The sequence below is a fragment of the Lissotriton helveticus genome, chromosome 6 (genome assembly GCF_964261635.1).
Source record: "Lissotriton helveticus chromosome 6, aLisHel1.1, whole genome shotgun sequence".
NCBI lineage: Eukaryota > Metazoa > Chordata > Amphibia > Caudata > Salamandridae > Lissotriton > Lissotriton helveticus.
This window is the reverse complement of record NC_136067.1, coordinates 1,627,032,154-1,627,049,532: the sequence shown is the minus strand read 5'-3', so window position 1 is coordinate 1,627,049,532 and position 17,379 is coordinate 1,627,032,154. Positions and strand designations below refer to the sequence as shown.

At 46.1% G+C, this 17,379-nt stretch overlaps 1 protein-coding gene across 13 annotated transcripts in view; it reads right to left on the bottom strand.

Moving 5' to 3' along the window:
- WDPCP (WD repeat containing planar cell polarity effector) overlaps window positions 1-17,379 on the bottom strand; it is a 2,510,630-nt gene that overhangs the window by 1,096,009 nt on the left and 1,397,242 nt on the right. For all 13 annotated transcript variants that reach the window (XM_078649441.1, XM_078649443.1, XM_078649444.1 and 10 more), the window contains one exon: window positions 4,424-4,526. In XM_078649441.1, the coding sequence (XP_078505567.1) occupies window positions 4,424-4,526 (103 nt within the window). The remainder of the gene's footprint in view (window positions 1-4,423; window positions 4,527-17,379) is intronic.

Here is a 17,379-nt window from a genome sequence, read left to right as displayed (position 1 = left end):
TTTAAAATCCTACATCGATAGTATCCTTATCCCTTACAGTTATTTAAATTAAAGTTGCGGGCGAATTCGCTGTGCTGGAAGTGCAAGAGCGAAGGGTCCGCCTTCCTACACATAGCATGGGAATGCCCAGCCGTCTCTAAATTCTTGGGGGAGGTATGTGATACCATATGAGCCATCACTGAAGAAACATTGGAGTGTTCCCTATTAGTTACACTGCTAGACTATGTTGAGGAGACCCCGCCAGGGCTGCGCCGCCTTACTGCTATACCGCTACTTCTAGCAAAGCACAGGCTGGCTATACATTGGGGAGCCCCTAAGCACCCTCAAGTTCTGGAATGGGTCAGGGACATTGACTGTTGTCAGGAACAGCTGGCGACTTACTGGCACCTCATGCCCATGGCGTCTCGCCCAAAAGATATCTGGGAACCCTTCACGACTTGGCTCAGGCAAAGAGACGCTACCCCCACTGGTGACTCCAGGCCACCGACGACTGCTAGCTCTCAGGAAGCGTCCCAATAGTTGACTTGCCACCACATATTCTATTGTTCGACACCCTTTCATTAGTAATGCAGATCCTCATTGTGGGCTCCTGGATTTGGTGACATATCGTTAACTCACTACTTCACTAAGACACCACAATATCCTGGGATTGATCTGCCTGTGTGTGTTTTTTTTTTTTTTTATTTGCTATCTAATATTGATTCCCATTGTAATGCTGACTGCTTTGATATGTCGGAAGTCACAATATAGTATTACATGGTATATCTTTGTGTCCTGACGATATGATATCGTCTGTTTTAAAGAATCCTCAAACTGTGATATCAGAGTTGCTATCTACTGTGCAATGCATGTCTGTATATGCTTTACTCATATATGTCTGATAAAATCAAAAATAAAAAACAAATTAAAAAAAAGAAAAGAGGCACGAGAGCTGGAGTACTCAGTCGCAGAGAAGGAAACTTTCAATCATGCCACATCACTTGATCCCCTCACATGTACAGCATTTATCCTGGTTGTGCAACCTTACATATAAAGAGTTCATTATGAAGAGAAATGGAGACCGACTCCTTGTCACTTTGGAAGAAGGAGGCCGTGATATCGAAGTTACTAGAATGGCACCACTGCAAACTTTGTACTATGTATTCATGACCATCTGGTGAAACAGAAGCTACGGAGATTTAGCGGGGGCTAGGTGAGGTAAATAGAAGAGATAGGAATGAAAGTCAATTTGTGGAAAATTACTTAAGTGTTTTTTCTGCAAAACTTCAGTACAAAAAAAGAGTAAGGTTGAGCCCCTCCAATTCTATGCCAGGCTGGATTCTTAGCCAAAATAACATAAGTAGGTAAAGTCTCGATTCACCACATAGTTTCTTTTTTACCCTGAAAAGGCAGTCCATACTAACAATGAAAGTGCAAAATGCCTAAGAGAAATTTCAGAAGGGTAGAAAGATGCTTCAGCAGATAAACTAGAAAGAGAAAGGATATTTGGGATCTTGAAGAAAGAATAGAGTTCAATTGGAGGGGTGAGAACAGGAGGGCAATAGATGGCGGACCGTTTGCCTCTTGTTCTGTCAGATAAGTAACCAGTCAATGGCGTCACGTCTCACCCTTGAATGTGCAATTTGCCAGTCGGCTAGAGTTTGAGCCATGTCCAGATCAGGGCTCACCAAAATGGCGCTTGGCCACCTTTGGAAGTATGAGAGGGGCTTTAGATACTAACTGCTTCTCAAGTGTAGGAGAAATATGAGCCTTTAAAGTTTGCCTAACTTCTGCTCAGTTTGTCAATCTTGGTTGCTCTTCTACTTCTTAGGTCACTGAAGAGGTGTAGGGGCATCTCAGGTGGAACGGGCCATGCCGTTAAAAAACGGAATCGCTTCTGCTCATGTCACTATCGTACATTACTGCTGCAACTGGTATTTAACCCATTTGGCATCATTTTACTCACCTGACAGTATCCCTGCCTTGCGCATGTTGTTTTATGGATTACATGGCCTTTTGCGCTTCCACCATTTTTGGTATAAACACACACAGAACCCCATTCGCTTCTCCGGCTATGTTGGTGCTACATATTAGTCTTTGTTTTGTCTTACATCTCTCAAGATACCTTTACACTGATTAACAGTGCTTTCAGTGGCTGTGTCTCTGCTTCTGAGTGGACTTCTCGCAGTATATGGGATGGACCACTGTCACTTCTGGGATGTAATCTATGTAACCTTCTCCATGGCATTCTCCAACTATCCCCATGTTATGTATGCTAGGACAGTCTCAAATTTAGGAAAGTAATCTAAACTTGGGAAACTAACCACTCCTAAAATGGTACGTTTACAGTTGCATCGATCCTTACACTCTATGAAACACCCCTCATACTTTTGCACAGTAACGTTGCAGCGCCATGTTTGAAGAAGGACGTTGAACCTCATGTTCCTCGCCCAAAGCCTCACATTCAGACCAAACTAATTCCAACACCCTGTCAACACTGCACTACAAAAGGACACCAGGAACCGGATGCAAATGTTGGTGCTTCATGCCGCTATATAATAAAATATAATATATGTCTTAACACATTAACAAGGATGACTACTCCCTGCAGCAACCAAAGGCCATCTCACTTGCAGGCAGTGAGTGCTTGTTAACTGTGCATAGTTTAGGTAAAACAGAGAAGCTGTGACAACAGAGAAGCTGTGACCAAAGAAAGCATGTGCTGTTCCGTCTCTACAAGTGATCAGCAACAGGCACTCTCACAGCGAGAGTCACCTCTGACTGCGTTTGACTGATGAATAGCTCGAAAAAGAAAGAGCTACATTTTGGGAAAATGAGGTGACCAAGTAAATAAGGAAAAACCAAATACTTTTCTTTGGAAATCCTGGGAGACAAATAAGGCCTTCTGTTCCATCCAATGGGTTGGCCTGGTTTTATGTCCACTCTCCATCACTTTCAAATTTGCTTTTTCATATTTGGGCAAACATGCAGAATATGAAAACCCACATTAAAAACACAAATATGTAGCAACATATAAGCCAATAAAAAACCAGCGAAGAGCAATGCTAGATTTCGTCTCACACAGTTTTGATACACTCATTGCGTAGGGGCTATTTCACACTATCGACAATTTATACCCATCCGAGACATACAAGTGTCTGAGATGTCAACATACAGGAACTGATGTTATAAACATAATACGGTCGTGTCCAGCTACAATGCAATATTGAAGACATGTAACATGCCCCGAGGAAAGTCATAGTTAGTCCCTGCTTAGTACATTGTATATTGGGACTACACCTCAGACCAAGGAGGGAGATATCTGCTCTAAAGGTGCCCTTATCTTCACTATTAGCCAAGAGGTTGCATTGGAAACCCTCTGCCTACTCCCTGAACTATGAAAAGAGAGGCCAGAGAATGGTTGGTTGCAAGAGATTCCAGTCTCTACGGTTCAAACTGACAAACATATGGTGGACCGACGTGACTGGTGAGAGATGATGGCTGCACTGAGTGACGACGAGTCTTCGCAGAAAAATGCAGTGAAAACGGGGATATACAAGATGCATTTGCTTCCATGGCTTTCCTTCTAGCTAAACGCGAGATTGCTGTCTACTGGGGCACTGCACTACCCCCCTCTCCCACTGCTTGGCTCAAACGCATGTCAGACTGTGACAGCCTCAGCGGCGACTATGCCATCCTCCAACCCCCGATGTCCCTCCCCATTGATATATGGCAACCCCTGCGAGACTACCCCCACACCCTAGATCTAGACACTACTGATCGATAAAAAACGAAAAAAGTCCCCCCCCACCTTTATAACCGCCTCTAGACTAGTGTCACGCCCCCCCATCTAGTTTCTATGTCGCACTAGGATATCCCCCTACCCACCTCTGTCATTCCTGTATTATTGTCCTATGTCAGGAAACGGAGCTACTGTGACAACAATTCGACAAAGTGAGTTATTAACTGCTGCCAGATGTTGTAGTTTATGTTATACAATAAAACCTATAAAAACGTGTGGAAAAAAAGATGCATTTGTTACAGATCAGTAGTCCCCATGCTGATTTAATTTTAATACCTACTGCTATGGTGCACTGCTGCTTGTACATTGATCTCTGTGCTGCTTATTCCACCACCTGAATAATGAAGTTTAGTTTTTTTAATGTAAAATCAATAAAATAGCTTTAGAAAAATACAAATATGTAAAATGTGTAAAGTAGTTTTATTTTTCAAGTTTAGAAACGGATAAAACACCCCCACCAGCCATACGAGACACCGCCTACAGCTGACTCCGTGGTGTTAGACCCTTTTCTCCTCTGCCTCCTCTTAAGCAAGAAAGTGATTCAAATTAACCAATAACCCTCTATTCTATATGCCATGGCGGCGATACAAAGCAAGTATTGATCAAAATGGAAAGGGCCTTTTTAACCGCATTAATTCTTACCAGCTCCGGCAGATATTGATTCAGTGTCTGTTTCAGTTGCCTTTTTCTTTGCCACTTCAGCCAGCGCCAATTCACCCTTATCTAGCGCAAGGTAATGGATGTCCTTTGGAAATAAGGCAAAATAAAAGAATAATCTAAAATGAATCTTTAACAAATAAGAAAGAAGAATTTAAAAGGAAAGAGAGTCTTTCATTGCCTAGATCACAGGCCGCAGTCCGCAACGAGAAAAGTGCTGTTTACATTTTAATTTGCCCAGTTTCATTCTTTCCCAATGCAGGCGTTTTATCTTCTAAACACCATATCTTAGTGGCTGCGATCAATCGCTTTTTTCCTGAAGCGAAATTCATATATCTTTACCTGCAAACAATTTTTTTGATGACCCAAGCTTTGAAAATCTTTCTACAAATGTAAACAGAGTAAGAGGGAAGCCAAAGGACACATTCTTTTTGATAATAGATGTGATTGAATACATTTCTTGCGGAGGCAGGAAATGGACAACTTCCTGTTTCTGCTGCTAAACGAACAAGTTACCTACCTTCAGCAATGCCTTATCTGGTCGACTCTATCTAGCTGTAGGTTCCTTACCTTTTGAATTTTCTCCAGGAGTCAGACTGGATCCGATAAAATTTCTCTAACAGTATCTCTGTGTGCTAGTAGGTGGCATCATTCGGCTCCGCAAGGCATCACCGAAAGTGACGTAATCGGTGCCTATATATGCGCCATCCTAGCACGCTATTGTCAGTTTCTTTTTGTGACTTTCCACGCAAGGAGTGCAGAGCCACGAAGAACACTGACCACTGGTTTGGAAAACTAGAGCCCTGAAAAGGGGGAAAGCCCTGTCCCTAGAAATCCGTTTGCAGAGAGGAGGATGGGTGAGTCGGTATGGAATCTGCGGCTAGATAGAGTCTCTACCAGATAAGGCATTACCAAAGGTAAGTAACCTGTTCATCTGATAGAGACCTCTACCCATTTCTGAAGGTAACTAACTTGTTCATCTGATACAGACTTCTAGCTGCAGATTCCTTACCTTCTGAATGGATACCCAAGCAATATCTCCCCGGGGGCGGGCATGCGGACCAATTTCATACGATGAAAGCCTGCAGGACTAAACAGGCAAAGTGCCCTTCCCGACGGACTTGACTGACTAATCCCGACGGACTTGACTGACTAGGTGATAGTGTTTAGATATCCAGGACCGAAACGCCACATGCTAACTCAGTGGTCGCAGCTTTAGTTCTGGTGGAATGGGCATGCAAACCCTGAAGGGGTTGCTTTTTGGCCAAAGCATAGCTGATCGGAATACAGAGCATTACCCATCAAGAGATGGTCCCCTTTTGTACGGCCTATCCTTTCTTTGCTCCGACAAACCCCACGAAGAGTTGGTTGTGCACCTGGAACTCTTGTTTCTGGTCAAGGTAGGACGCGAACGCTCTTTTTGGGTCCAAACAGTGAGGTCACTCCGCTCCCTTGGAAGGATGAGTATAAAGTAGGTAGAGTGATGGATTGGCCTATGTGAAAAGAAGCGACCACTTTCTGTATATAGGAAACTCCCGTACGAAGGACCAGTTTGTCTGGGTAGTAAGTATGAAGGCTTGGATAATAAAGCCTGAAGCTAGCTAACCCTCCAGGCAGAATATATAGCCATAAGGAAGGCTGTCTTGATGATAAGAAGCCTGATTGGATAATTGTGCAACAGCTCGAAAGGAGCATATATAAGGAAAGTGAGGACAAGATTGAGGTCCCACTGAGGCATAATAAAAGGAGAAAGTGGAAACAAATGTTGGAAACCTTTAAAAAATCTACTACAATAGTGGGTTTGCAGAGGGGTGGCTAGTCAGGCAACTGCAGAAAAGCTGAAATAGCAGAAAGATAACCTTTGAGAGTGTCCAGAGCAAGGTCCGGCTGGGCAAGAGACTAAATGAAGAGAAGACACTGAGAAAGGGATCGATTTGTTGTTCTTTACACCATGACACAAATTTTCCCCAATGGCAGGTGTATACCGTCTTGGGATGCCTGGCTGCCAAGACAACGTTGCAGACATCGGGAGGCAGTATGAAAGCTGTCAACTGTCACTGCTCAATTTCCACGCAAGAAGGTGGAGTGTTGACCGGTTTGGTGGAGGACCCTTCGCTGCTGCTGCAACAGAAGATCCTGCCCAAGGGCTAACCTGATCAGAGGACCGTTGGCAATGGTCAACAGTTTGGGATACCAGACTTTCTGCACCCAGTCTAGGATAATTTTGGCCCAGTCATTCCTGATCTTCTTGAGCACTCTGGGCATGAGTGGCATGGGTGGAAAGGCGTACAGGAGGCTTGAGCTCAACTCAAGACAGACAATGTCGCAGAAGGAGTCGCCTTAGAAACTCCAGCACACAGAACTGCTGATATTGCGCGTTCTTACCGGTGGTGAACAGAACTAACCAACAATCTCCCCACTGCTGAAAGAGACCTTGTACCACCTCCGGATGAGACGCTATTTGTGATCCACTAGGCATCGTCGGCTAAGTTCATCCGCACTGGTGTTCAGAGAGCTAGCCACGTGTTGAACCACCAGGGATATGCCCTGATATTCCAGCCATGTCCAGTGACGCAGGACCTCTTGACAAAGGATCCACAACCACAACTCGCCCTGTTTTTTGCAGTACTACATGGCAGTAGTGTTGTCCGTGAATGCCTGCACTAGCCTTCCTTTGATGGAGGGGAGAAAGACTTTCAATGCCAGCTGGATTGCACGGAGCTCCAACAGGTTGTTGTGGAGTCTGGATTCCTTCGGACACCAGAAGCCTCTGAGTTCCACCTCTCGGAGATGGTCGCCCCATCCCAGGAGTGACGCATCTGTCACTACTGTCAGATCTGGGTGTCGCAGACCCAATCGTAGTTCATTAACCACCACAGTAGATCTTTTACAGTTTCCCTCCGAGATCTGGACCTTGTCAGAGAGATTCCCCTGATGCTGCACCCACTGGAACTTCAGGTCCCACTGCAGAGCCTGCATATGCCAATGGGCATGTGTCACAAGCAGAATGCAGGAGGCCATGTGGCAGTGTCAGTCTCACTGAAATCCAGGATAGAGGCTAAAACGTCAGCATCATAGCCTGAATATCCTGGGCACACCGTTCGCGAGGATATGCCCAAAACTGCACCATACGCAGAACAGCTACAATGAAAGGGAGTGTCTGAGAGGGAGTCAGGTGTGACTTCGGCACGTTGAAGAGGTCCGCCATAGTCTGGAGGTGGGAGACGACAGCCAGGGGCAAGCTCACCTTCAACATCCAGTATTCGAGATGAGGGAAGACTGACACTCTTGATTTCTGCAGATGAGCTGCAACCACTGACATCAACTTGGTGAACAGCAGCGGCCCTGGTAACACCAAAAGAGTGCACAGCTATCTGAAAATGCTCCTGGCACACCGTGAACCGTAGGTAACGCCTGGCATGACAGGAATGTGGAAGAACGCATCCTGCAAGTCCAGTGCTACCATGCAGTCTCCAAAGGCCATCGCAGACAAAACTTGAGCGAGCATGAGCATTTTGAACTTCTCTATCTTGATGAAGAAATTGAGAGGGCACAAGTCTAGGATAGGTCAATGGCCTCTTTCCTTCTTGGGCATCAGAAAGTAGCAGGAATACCAAGCACAACCTACTACTGGCATTGGCACCCTCTCTATGGATTCCTTGGCCAAGAGAGCGATCACTTCCTGTTGAAGTAAAGAAAGAAGGTCATCCGTCAGCCTGTTGCAAGCAGGTGGGGCGGTAGTCTCGAAGGGGCGGGAGTAGTCCCTCTGGCCAATCTGCACAACCCATTGGTTTGATGTTATAGAGTGCCAGCGGGGCAGGTGATGGCGGATTCTGATGCCCACGATCGTAAGGGGAAGACTATAAGGGTTTGGAGACTACGCCTGCCAGGGGGGTGACTGGCCTGACTTCTGGCTGCCCAACATAAGAGGTCTGGGGTACCACGACTTCAGCCTCACAGAGGCTGGGAAGCTTGAGGACCACCGTGGCTCTGTGGGCATAGACACAGCTGTAAGCCCCTTATGTGGCGGATTGGGGTGGCAAGGGGCCATGGAAAGGCCCAAGGACCTGGCCTTAGCCCTGCTGTCCTTAAAGCGTTCAAGCACTGTATCTGTCTTGTCTCCAAATAGACAGAGTCAACAAAGGGCATGTTAATGAGAGATTCTTGGACATTCCCAGAAAAAACAGTTGTCCTCAAACAGGTGTGGCGTTCTAAGGCCACTGTCAACAAAACTGCTCTGCCCAGTGAGTCAGTGTTTTCCAATACACATCAAATTGTGAGCTTAGTCGCCTCTCTCCTGTCGCCAACCGCGTGAGTACCGTCTCGAATTTCCTATGGGATCATTTGTAGCAACTGCGCAACTGTATCCCGCAGAGCATGGGAATAGCGGCCCAAAAGGCATGCAGTGTTCACGGCTGCAGTGCCATTCAGGGGGAAGAAAACATGTTCTTGTCTAAATTGTCCAGCCTCTTGGATTCCTGATACAGTGGTATGGTTGGGAATGCGCCAGAATTTATGTGGAAGTGGAGTCTTGGACCACCAGGCTCTCCAGGGCAGGCTGTTGCATGAGGGAGTTGGGATCCCCTGGGGCAGGGCGGTGGAGACAGGCAGTTGTCCTGTTCACAGGAACCCCTGTTTTGGACTTCTACTAAGTCCCAAGCAGGGCATTAGTAAGAGCTTCATTAATTGGGAGAAGCTGTTCAGAGGGGTACACTCCCTGTTGAAGCACCTCTGTAAAGTTGTTGGCCTTGAATGGCACAGAGGTCAAGCTAAGGTCCAGGACCTCTGCCGCCCTCCTCATTACCATTGACAATGAAGATCCCTCCTCCGTAGCCACAGTAAGGGGAGAAAACATGCCAGTTATCCAGTCTGCTGGCATCCGCCAAATCCTCATAACAGTCCTTGTTTGTGTCATAAGGCTTGTATTCTTCAGGGCTCACTGATCCTTCCCAATTCCACCCGAGTCCTAGCCCATAAGAATAGGGCTCAGGCTCCGGCCTGGAAGGTATGGCTCCAGTCACCACTGGAGTTGGCGTTCGACGAGGCCCCTCCAGCTCCGTGTTGTAGTCGGGGATCAGAATGGGGACAGCACTGCTGGGAGCATCTGCATCAGGATCGGCACCAGGGAGGGTCGAGGTGGCATGACCGGCGCTGGTCCGGATCCACCTGGGGATCCAAGGGGCCAGACTGGTGCCGGGGCTGGAGCCGCCGGCGTGGATCCAGTAGGTGCCTTTCCTGAACCAGCGGAATTCGAAGGCACACAGAAAGGGAATGGGCCCAGTGCTTAATTTGTAAAATATGAAGTGCAGGTGCTCAAATGTTTGTTGGAGGCCACACCTACTTTCCTTCAGCTCCACCCATTTCCTGCACTGGCTCCACCCACATCCTCACTTGCACTGCTAAAAGTCAGATGTAATACCTGATCGATCTGAATTTCAGCAAGGGATGATCACGCAGCATCATCACCCACAGTTAAAGGTTCTAACTTCCTGTCTGTGCCATCCAGAGCAGCGAGACAGGATTATGTCACTGGCCCAGGATGCCGGTGAGACGCGTCGCGTCTGTGAACTTATGATGTGGGGGAAACACCATTCTGAAAAGGAAACCTGATCAGCAGACTGAATGACCAGTCAGATAATACATTCCTTCCCATCTCAAGGCTTTCCATTCAGTTATTCAATTGTTCATAGGCTCAGGCCAGAGGCAGCAGATTGCATTATGTGCACCAGCAGTGATAGGCAATTTAGGATTTGCATTTCTACAAATTGGACAGAGCCAGAGGGATATTTATTTTTGAAGCAGTCGGTTGGTGAAAATGTCTTTAAATGCACTATTTAATTGTTGCAAATTGGGCTGCACAATTGCCACTACTGCCTCAAATGGATGTAATTTGGCTCCACTATTTAGCCTCTGCCTGCTTAGGTCTCATGACACCTGAACTGCGGTCTGTGGGCGAGAAGTGAACATGTACTGGAGCAAGACCTGCAGCTTGTCAATAGAGGCTGTGAGCTCCACTGCAAAGACAGACACGTAGCCACAGAGTGCATTCTCCTGGCTGTCTGTACTCATGGATCTTCATACAGAAAGAAACCCAAAGGAACAACAGTTGCTATTGCACCAGGACTGTGTCTGTGTTGCATAATCATAGATATTCCATACATGCTCAGTCGCATACTTGCAAACTTTTTTTGCAAGAAGTGCTTTTAGAACGGACTGCCGGTGCGTGCATCGTCATGCGTGCAAAAAGTTTCAACTTTAAAGCCTGATCCACTGCCAGTGAGCCTGATGATTCAATCTGGAATATGCAGTACTGGGAATATGGCCAGTCAGGAGAGCTGGGTCTGGGTATTATAGGATGTTGCCAGGCTGGCCAGTGGGCGAGTGAGTGAGTGAGCCCAAACTCCTCTTTAATAAAATTATTTTGGAGCGCATGCCATGCGCTCGATTCCAGTCAAAATGTGTCAGTGACACCTCAGAAATTCGGAAAGGAGTGTTATTTTACAGTCCGACAATAGACCTTCATCAGTTCATGATTTTTAGGTCTCGCCTCTCAATGTGCATGCGCATTGAGCAGAGCGAGACTATAGCGACTTAAACAGACTTTACCCAACTGGGCGATTTGGTGCTGTGCCCGTGCGCTTTTAGGTCAATGCGCAAGCGCATTGACCTAAAATGCACGTGCACATCATCAAATCCCCATCTGTTCCCTCAGCCGCACTCCTCCCACACCTTTGAAGTGAAGCTTAGCTTCACTTCAAAGGCCCCTGCTGCTTCACACCCTCATGCCGCTCTCCCCGCTCCACCCCCTCCCCGGCCCGCCGTGTCGCATTTCTCCTCCCCCCTCCCCACAGCAATGCCCTCCGTCTTGTTTTCTTTCTTGTTAGCATAGTCGGTCATCATGAGATAGACGTGTGTGGTGCCCAAATCACAACCAATTTTCTGACCGAACAACAGCTGGCAGTAGCACTTCCTTCACTGGGCGAGACTTACACTCTTTGGAGAAGTGACTCATTTATTACCCCCTTGCCTCGACTCACATCTTTCCGTAAATGCATTTGCCATTGCTGTGATTGTAAAGCACACGCCATGTTATCGTGTCGGCTCTATGTATTTTATTTCTTACTGAAATCGGGCATTTTTTGTGCTGGTTACCTACTTCCGTCGTTTGTCACTAGTTTTAGTAAGCACTCGTGTTTCCAAGCTCAGGCGGCCCTATACATTTTTTTTTATCCAATCGTGTTTTCAATCCCAGGACTCCGACAGCCCTGTCATTTCTTTTTATTCCTACGTAATGTGCCGTGCTGCTTAGAGTGGCTTCACGAGCGCTTGTGTTTCCAAGCTCCGACGGCCCTGAAAATCTTTTTTTTAAAGTGCCACAGTATGTGTAAACAGAACCGCACTGATCTGCTAGAGGTATTTTTTTGTTTGATCGATTTCATCCCATTTTAGTTTAGTGTACCGTGGTTTTGTGGAATCCTTTTTGTGGGCAATGAACTCTGCCATGCGGGACCTGTGGCATGATTACTGATAGTAATTCCTCTTCTGAGAGAAAAGGGCAGTTTATACTTCATGAAGCCATGCTCTAAAGCTGCTGCAGCTGTAATTTCCTTCAATGCAAAAGTGAGATTTGACCGCGAAAGGGAAGGGAAATGAACCGCCATTAATGCCAACAAGCTGCACTCAGTAAATCCATCAAGACGAGTTTCTTCCAATCATTCTGTTATCGAACCGTCACATTATTATCTCAAAATAGTTTACCATTCCAGTCTTAGATTTCTATTTTGGAATCGACTCTTTTCATTAAATGAGAAGTCTATTTGAATGCACCGAGCTGTGAGCTGGACTACTCGTGTGCTGGCTGTGTTTATGCAAATTAAGTGCTTTTTAGCATAGGCGGTCGTCACGAGATAGGCGTGCGTGGTGCCCAAATCACAACCAATTTTCTGACTGAACAGCAGCTGGCAGTAGCACTTCCTTCACTGGGAGAGACTTACACTCTTTGGAGAAGTGACTTATTTATGACCCCCTTGCCTCGACTCACATCTTTCCGTAAATGCATTTGCCATTGCTGTGATTGTAAAGCACACGCCATGTTATCATGTCGGCTCTATGTATTTTCTTTCTTACTGAAATCGGGCATTTTTTGTGCTGGTTACCTACTTCCGTCGTTTGTCACTAGTTTTAGTAAGCACTTGTGCTTCCAAGCTCCGCATCCACCACCACCACATCCACCGCATCCACCACCACCACATCCACCGCATCCACCACCACATCCACCACCACATCCACCATCACCTTCACATCCACCATGACATCCACCGCCACATCCACCACCACATCCACCACATGCACCACCACCGCATCCACCACCACATCCACCACACCCACCACCACCACATCCACCACATCCACCACCACATCCACCATCACCACCACATCCACCACCACCACATCCACCATGACATCCACCGCCACATCCACCACATGCACCACCACCGCATCCACCACCACATTATTTACAAAATTAAAAGCCATTGTTATTTGTAAAATCAATACATCTAAGTCACGTAAATACAACACACATTGCATTACAAATGCTATAGGTGTCACATTTGCGAAAGTTAAAACTATTGACATTGTAACTGACAAAGCTATTAATTTTGCTATTTTCAAAACCAACACATAAATAAAAAAAGTGTCATTTACAATACCAATCGCTCAAACTTTCCTAATGCGAGACCTATTGCGTTTCCAATGCTTGTTTTAGTAACTGTCTTGCATACATAATTGTACCCCTGGCCTGATGGAAGGAAGAGGGAATCGGTGTGTGCGTCGTACGTGCACAAGAACTGGTTTCAACTTTAAAAAAGCCTGAGCCAGTGAGCCTGATGAATGAATCTCAATCTGGATTGAATATATATGCAGAATGTAGTACTGTACAGTAGTAGGAAGATGGCCAGTCAGGAGGGCTGGTATTACAGGATGCCGATGCTGCCAGGCCAGCCCACCAAGCATTTGGGCGAGTGACTGAGTGAGCCCAAAGTACTCCTCTTAATGAAAATGTTTCGGGAGCGCGTGCCATGCGCTCGATTCCAATCAAGATTTGTCAGTGAGTGAAGGTTCAGAAATTCAGACGGAGTGACAATGTTATTTTACAGTCCGACAGTAGACCATTAACAGTTAATCATGATTTAGTAACTGTCTTCTTGATTTGCTTGCATACATAATTGTACCCGGCCTGGCATGATGGAAGGAAAAGGGAATCGGTGCGTGCAAGTCGTGCGTTCACAAGAACTGGTTTCAACTTTAAAAAAGCGAAGCCTGAGCCAGTTTATTATTATTATTTTTTTAAATGCAGATTTATATAGCGCAAACTCGACCCAAAGGTATTGGAGCGCTTTGCGCTTTACATGAGCACCGGTTACGTTACAGGACACATTCAGGCACGGGGAGAAGATTAAGTGATTTGCTGATGGAAGGAAGAGGGAATGGATGCCGTCTCTTGCCTATATTTTAGGCAAGGCTCGGGGTTACTTGGAGCATGCGTGCCCAAATTAATTACCCGGCGGCGGTAGTGCGGTCCCCAGCCGTTTGTTGAGTGAGAGTGAGACCTGCGACCAGTACTGCCTGAGACGGGGTGACCACACTGAGAAAGTGAAGCCAAACTACGTTTAATGAATTCATGCGCAGGTGCGCGCCATGTTTTGATAAGTCAAGTCAGAGTCTCTGAGAGCCAGGGGTTGGCCTGGGCGGGCAGGGCTAGCCTTGGCTTTCTAACTTACTTCCAGTACTGCGGCGCCGGCAGGCCCTAGGCGATCTGCGGCGTCTATCGAGATGACCTATGGCCGGTGGGTGTGCTGTGCAGCAGCTACTACTAGGCCAGACCCTGCCTGTCTGGCAATCAGTTAATCTGAATGAATGATGATCACACACAGAACTGATCACATCCTAATAATCGAATCTTGTGCCGGGGGCAAGCTGCCTACCACCACCACGGTGATCTGACGACCTGACGGTCTGGACCGTCACGCCACCATGCTCTGAGTCCGGAAAAAATAAAACAGTGTTGGTTTTGTCATGGCATGCAAGACATCACATCGCTAGTTGGCTACTACTCTAATACTAAGTAAGTTAGTGATTAACTTCTTACCTTTACCTGTGGTGAGCCGGGAGGGAGTCAGGGACACACATTGGCTGCACTAGTCTCACACTGCCTTCAGCCTTTAATGATTAGGCTTTAGGAAGGGCAGGGGCACAATGGACCAGTGTATAAACTTAGATCTAATGATTAGCAAATACACTGAAGCAAAAACAGGTTCGCTATACCTCTGCTTTGCAGACTTAAGCAGTGCTTTTGATATGGTCAACCATGCTATTTTATGGCCAATTTTGTTGAAGCTAGGAGCCCCGGAGGGTATAATTTACTTTTTGGCCAGGATGTATGAACAGCTTGAAACCTGTGTGCGTTACGGCACTAAAGGAGAGTGCACCCCTAAATTCAGTGTAAAACGTGGGATCCGACAGGGTTGTGTCCTGGCCCCTCTTCTTTTTATATTATTTATTAATGAGGTTGATGCAATTTTAAAGAATGTAACGGCTGATGCCCCCCAGATGAATGGTGTTTCCGTTCCGGTGTTACTATATGCTGATGACGCCATCTTGCTTTCAAGAACTCCCCTAGGGCTCCAGCGCCTAATTGACAGATTCTGTAAGTTTATCCAAGACAGGAAACTGTCTATTAATAAGGGGAAAACGCACACCATGACCTGCGGGGCTAGAAAAAAATCTTCAAATTCCTTTTTTATTGATCATGAAAAAGTGCTACATGAAAATTTTGTTACCTTGGTATTACCTTCTCAAGCGACAGAAAATGGGACGATGAATTTAACAATGTGGGTAATAAAATGGCAAAAAAACTCCCATGGTGTTTTTAGATTTGCGGCTAAAGTTGGAGATAGGCGCACTAATGATATGCTCCAAATTTATCAGGCAAGATGTACCACAATAGCATTGTATGGGGCAGGGGTGTGGGGTCACAGATATTCTCAAATTTTACAAACGGAGGAAAACTGTTTTTTGAAGAAGCTCTTATGTTTACTCCAGACTGCCTCAACTGAGTTGATTCACCGGGAATTGGACATTTATTATCTAAGTGATCTATTATCCTTAAGGCCACTCCTGATCTGGCGTTCCATCTGGCTTCAGGAGGAGAAGTCTTTTAATAGAACAATTATTGAGGACTGTTTATCACTGGATCACTATAAGAAAATTCCCTGGTTAAGTTATGTTGTTGACTGTTATTCTGAAATCTTTAATCTTAATGTCCTGATTGATCCCTGTGCCGCATGCCTGATACCCAAAGCCGAACTGAAAAATAAATTCTTGGCCTATAGAGCTAGAAAAAGGATGTTAACGGCAGGTTCTTTGACCACTGTTCAGTTTTATAATAGATATATTGTCCCTGAAGGTTCACCATCCTATTTATCAATGGTGACTAGGCCATCACATAAGTTTGTGCTTACAAGATTGAGATTTGGAGTAGCACACAATCTAGTGGCCCTACCAACTCTCAAAAAATATCCAACAGGGCCATGTTTGTGCGATGGCGTGTCTAAACAGAGTACTTTGCACTTTTTATTATTTTGTAAACTGTACACAAACTTTCGTATCGCCTATCTGAAACCTATGTTTTTGAAATATGGTGTATGTACAGTTAACCAGGCTATGAGCTTACTGTGTAATTTGAACTACGCCGATATTTGTTTTTAAACTGCCTCTTTTTTAAACAAATGTATCTATGCTAGGAAAAATATGCTTTTTTAAATTATAGGGACCGTATCTCTACTGATATCTGTTTTTAATTGTTATTCTGAATCATGTTATAATCAACAATTTGTAAATCTTGGTCTTTGACTGTTTGTTTTTTATGTGCTTTTATGGTCATGTATCATGTACCGAATAAAGCTTCATGAATTGAATTGATTAGGCAGCCTGGTGATGCTTGCTACGCTAGTACCAGGCAATTCTGCCTGATCGATGCCTGCCCAGGCTGCCGCTGTCCTGCCCCTGTCCTCAGGCTCGACCACGTCATCATCGGGTGGGTTGGGGCTGAACGAACGACGATGACTCATGCTGAGCTGCACTGCTGCGGTGGTTATGCTGGGCCCTGGGGCGTGGCAATGTGAAAAACATCTGCGCGCGCGGCCTGCAGCATAGCCCACCCCACCCATTCAGAACCAAAATCTAGCCCAAAAATCTTTAATCTCCTCTGACTTGGGGGCTCCCTCGCAGCTCAGGGCAGGCTAAGGCTAAGTCACAGTGACTAAGGAGAGTCACAGCCCCAAGTTGCACTGTTAAGCACTGGTCCGTGACTCACTCGGGAGACCGGAGACCGAGACGTGAAAAACACATTGCGGCTGCACCGTACAGTACAGGGTAAATTAAATATATACATCTATAATCGTGCAATATGTGACGTGCCCAGCAGATGCGTGTAGACCCGGCCCTAATAATTAAGTGCCGGTGCTAAGCACCGGAAAGCGCCGGCACAAATTAAGCTGAATGTGCCACCCAAATATGAGATGAATAGCCTCATTAAAATTCTTTTAATTGGGCGTGGGTCCTGGAAACTTGGGGAGGGCCCAAGCGCTGGCTCTACAGCGGAGTCAGGCATTGACTGTCTAAGCTCCCTTGTCCCGTCGGTCACGGATGAGGAGAAGTCGAATATCTATCCGACTTCTTCTTGTGGTAATATTTACACGGATGACCCGACAACTTCAAGTGTGACAAGGCTCTCGAACTCCGCGATCGCTCCTGGGACTGGGATCTGGATTGCTGCAGCGTGGCACATCGAACCACCATGACCTTGAGGGATCGTTCCCTCAAGGCCTTTGGGTTCATGGCATAGCAATCAGAGCAGCCCTTCAGACCGCGTTCGTGTT